Here is a 4,425-nt window from a genome sequence, read left to right as displayed (position 1 = left end):
ACGCCTAAAGTTAAACCCAGAAAAATGCCACTTCTGCCGCACCGAACTAAAGTACCTCGGGCACATCGTGGACCGACGAGGTATCCGCACCGATCCGGACAAGGTCCGGGCCGTCACCGAGTGGCCAACTCCCACTAACATCCGCCAGATCCGCCAGTTTGTGGGGCTGGCCTCGTGGTATCGACGGTTTACACCGAACTTCGCCGCCATCGCGGCACCCCTTACCCAACTCACGCGGAAGAACGCTCGATGGCGTTGGGGTCCGGAAGAGGAGCGCGCCTTCCAAAGCTTGAAAGAGGCGCTAACCACCGCACCCACCCTCGCGTGTCCGGATTTCTCGCGACGATTCCTGCTGCAGACGGATGCCAGCCAGCACGGGCTAGGCGCCGTCCTGTCACAATTCTTCGAAGACGGCGAACGCGTCATTGCTTACGCCAGCCGCTCATTGAACGGAGCCGAGAAAAATTACAGCGCGACCGAGCTCGAGTGCCTGGCCGTAGTATGGGGAATCCGACACCTGCGGGGCTACTTGGAGGGCTACGAATTCACGGTCATCACCGACCACCAGGCCCTCCAGTGGCTACGCCGCATGGATTCTCCCACCGGACGACTCGGGCGTTGGGCACTCGAGCTCCAACAATACTCGTTTGACGTACGGTACCGAGCCGGGAAGCTCAACCGCGTGGCTGACGCGCTTTCCCGCCTGCCCTCCGTGTGTTGCAACCGAACACCGCCCGCGTGTACCTGGTACCGCCGACAGTTCCGCCACGTGCGTGGGCGCCCGGAGAACTTCCCTGACTATGAGATTCGGGGGGGCCGACTCTACCGCCGTATCCTTCACTCGACCGATTTCAAGGACGAGCCGGCCGAGGCTCAGTGGAAACGGTGCATCCCGCGACCGGAGCGTCCGACCATCCTGACCCAGGTGCACGATGCCCCCACCGCCGGGCACCTGGGAATCGCGAAAACTATTGCCCGAGCCGCGCGGCGTTACTACTGGCCGGGGATGTTCGCCGACATCGCCCGGTACGTCCGAAACTGTCGGAGCTGTCTGCGGCACAAACACGCGCAGACACGGCCAGCCGGACTCTTACACACGTCCCATGTCGACGCGCCGTGGGCGCAAGTCACGATGGACTTGGTGGGACCCCTTCCGCGGTCCACTAGTGGCCATACGTGGCTACTAGTGATGCAAGACCGCTTTACGAAGTGGGTCGAGCTAAGCCCACTGCGGCGAGCGACCGCGGCGACCATCGCGCAACACGTCGCCGACCGTATCGTCTACCGGCACGGATGTCCCCGGCAGGTCATCTCGGACAACGGTAGGCCGTTCATAGGGCGACCGATGAAAGCCCTGTTGCAGGAACTAGGGGTGGAGCATCGTACCACACCGGCCTACGCCCCTCACTGCAACCCCGTTGAACGAACGAACCGGACGATCAAGACGATGGTAGCACAGTTCGTGGGGAACAACCACCGCCTATGGGACCAGCAACTAGGCGCATTACAGTTCGCCTATAATACGGCTCCGCACGACGCCACCGGATACTCGCCCGCCTATTTAAACCACGGGCGCGAACTGGAAGAACCGACCGGACTCCGCGATCGACGGCCCGTACCGGCAGCAGCGCCAACCGCCAATCAACAGCGATTGAGGGAGGCCTACGAGGTCGTGCGAACCAACCTGGCACGTGCCTTCAACCGGCAAGAGCGGCACTACAACCTACGTAGGCGCGCGTGGAAACCGGCATTAGGGGACACCGTATGGAAGCGAGAACATCTGCTATCCAATAAGAGCCAGGGGTTTAACGCCAAGTTGGCCCCTAAGTATGCCGGACCGTTCGAAGTCCGCAAAATACACTCCCCCGTGATCGTGGACATCCGAGACCCGCAGGGCAAATGGCACCGTCGAGTCCACGTGCAAGACCTTAAGCCGGGCACACGAGAAGCCGTTGCCGAACAGACCGATGCAGAGGATACCGAAGACGAACAACACGATCACACCGGAGCAGACGACGACCAAGCAGACGACGACCGAGCAGACGACGACCGTGCGGACGACGACCGGGCAGATGACGGCAACCATGAGACAGCAGAATCCGATGCCGATGGCCCTGCCAGGAGATGAACACGTGAAAATCACGTCCAGGAGCCATGCCATCCCGAGGGAAGGAGCACCCTCTCCCAAACCCGGAGAGGTATATAAGGCAGACCAACCGGCCCGGAAACCGCAGAAAGTTACCTCTAGCGATGGAGCAACTAGACGCATTACTATCAGCACCAGCTGACGACGACGAGGAGTTCGAGAAACTGTGGGCACAAGCCATGGCCACGGCTACGCAGCAGCCGGACTTATTCCCGCCGACCCCCCACCACCGGGCGTCCAGAGCCGCACCGCTGCCGACCGCCAGCACACACGGAGTACCCGTACGGTCATCTGGGGCAGCTCCAATTCAAAGACGCAGGAAACCCGTCGCTAGCGTCCGAGCGCCGCCGCATGCCCTCATCGAGGCGGCCAGGAAACCGGTGCCCCGTCCGCAGCCGGCCCAACCAGCCTATCACCGATCAAAGAGCGCACCGGTCGTCGGAGTACGAGTGCAGCGATCCTCCGCTGTCAACGCGAGGAAGCTGGCGGCACTCTTGACCGAGCCACCGTCACCGCTAAACCGACCCCGCATACCAACGACCAGAAAAGCGACACCGGCAGCCATCTCAACCACGCCGGCCGACGATCCCGACGGGAAGGTGCAGTCCTCTGGGGATGCCGCGCCGAAAGACCGGGGCCGGCCGAAGAAGCCGACACCACCTCCACACCACCCGACGGCACGACAAAAGGCTAGGGCAACCCTACTGGCCGTATTCGGCGGGACCCTTTCCGATCTGGAAGAAGAGGACCACGCACCCGTCCCCGCCTCCATCACCACGCAACCAGACAGCGACACGATACCGGTGACCACCGAACGAGCGATTCCGCCATCCGCCCCGTCAACCCAGCCAGCCGCCGCTGCCGACACCAACGAGGAAGGGTCACGAACACCAGCCACTCCAAAGGACGCGCCAACATCCACGATCCGTACTCCCGTGGCCACCACACCGCGATCCCTTCCGTCCGTACCGGTACGCGTCAGCGACGATCTAATTATACATGTGCCGTACCACGCCGCGAGAGTGTCGCGAGTGTATAAGGTGCGGTTGGCGACCCGCCGCTACACGTTGCGGTTCGATCGCACCGGGCATTGCCACTACGTACGGGAATTCCCGGCGTAGTGGCCTAAGTTCGCCACTTAAACGGGGAGGGGTGATGTAACGATACGCCCCTCCACCGTCCATGCGCCTCCGTTCCGTCCACCGAACACCGAACGCCGAGTGCAGTCGAGGGCCACGTGCGCGCACGACCGAACTTCGCCGTGCGACCACGCGGCGACACGCGCGCCGACCGTGGCGTTCCGTAACGCTCCCACTCCGGCTCAACCGACCGAGCGCGCGGATTGGCTTGCTCAGCCGCGCGTTCGGATATATAAGCCGGCAGTGGGAACGCACAAGTCAGATCCGTCCGACTATCCGACCCGTCCACAGACCGAGCATTCTCGATCGCTCCCTTAAGACGAGCATTCTCGTCGCACTCAAATATCCTCGACGGGCATTCCCGTCGGTACCCCCGGCCGAGTATCCTCGACCGATCGACCCTGAAATCCTCGACGAGCATTCTCGTCAGCATCACCGGCCGAGCATTCTCGACCAATCACCGTCGTCCTCGAGTACCTTGACTGCCGCACCGACAAAACTTGTAACCTAGTCCTCGACAGGGCACAAGCAACCTGTCGATCAAGCGCTCCACTTGCACGGGGCGCGCTCGGGCGAATCGCGGCGACGACCGCATCGGCAACGACTCGCGCTCGCGCACACGCTCACGCCACCGCGTTAGCCAATCCCGCCGCGTCCCGCGACTCCCCGACCGTACGGGCAAGCAGCCCGCATAACTCTGTATTATGATCTCTAGTATTAGCTCTGTATTATCATCTCTAGTATTAGCTCTGTATTCTTATCTCTAGTATTAGCTCTGTATTATGATCTCTAGTATTAGCTCTGTATTATCATCTCTAGTATTAGCTCTGTATTCTTATCTCTAGTATTAGCTCTGTATTATTATCTCTAGTATTAGCTCTGTAGTATTATGATAGTATCATCTCTATAAACGATCTATGTATTTTATGCTTCTTGTCAACGCTTTTCCTTTCTTTTCTTGTGCTCTTCTCTTGATCAGCAATAAATCATTCTCTATCGTTTGCACTTAACAACACTGGGTATAATCATTACGGACACCTGACCAACCGACGAGCCTTATCCGGCCCGATCCCGAAGTTCCCGCACCGCACCGATCCGACCGAAACCGCGTACCGTTACAATTTAAATAAATATTTCGTA

General features: G+C 60.0%; 1 protein-coding gene across 1 annotated transcript; it reads left to right on the top strand.

Annotated features, from left to right (window-relative positions):
- The first annotated feature begins 2,250 nt into the window (after positions 1 to 2,250).
- LOC113004145 (proteoglycan 4-like) lies at positions 2,251 to 3,267 on the top strand. Its single transcript, XM_026136561.2, has one exon. It carries the CDS (start codon positions 2,251 to 2,253, stop codon positions 3,265 to 3,267), a length of 1,017 nt encoding a protein of 338 aa, XP_025992346.2.
- Positions 3,268 to 4,425: the final 1,158 nt, after the last annotated feature.

Source organism: Solenopsis invicta, chromosome 3 (genome assembly GCF_016802725.1).
Source record: "Solenopsis invicta isolate M01_SB chromosome 3, UNIL_Sinv_3.0, whole genome shotgun sequence".
NCBI lineage: Eukaryota > Metazoa > Arthropoda > Insecta > Hymenoptera > Formicidae > Solenopsis > Solenopsis invicta.
This window is presented reverse-complemented; position numbering and strand designations above follow the sequence as displayed.

Bases quoted from the DNA above. Each gene is read 5' to 3' on its own strand.
- LOC113004145 (XM_026136561.2), top strand. From the start codon at position 2,251: ATGGAGCAACTAGACGCATTACTATCAGCACCAGCTGACGACGACGAG.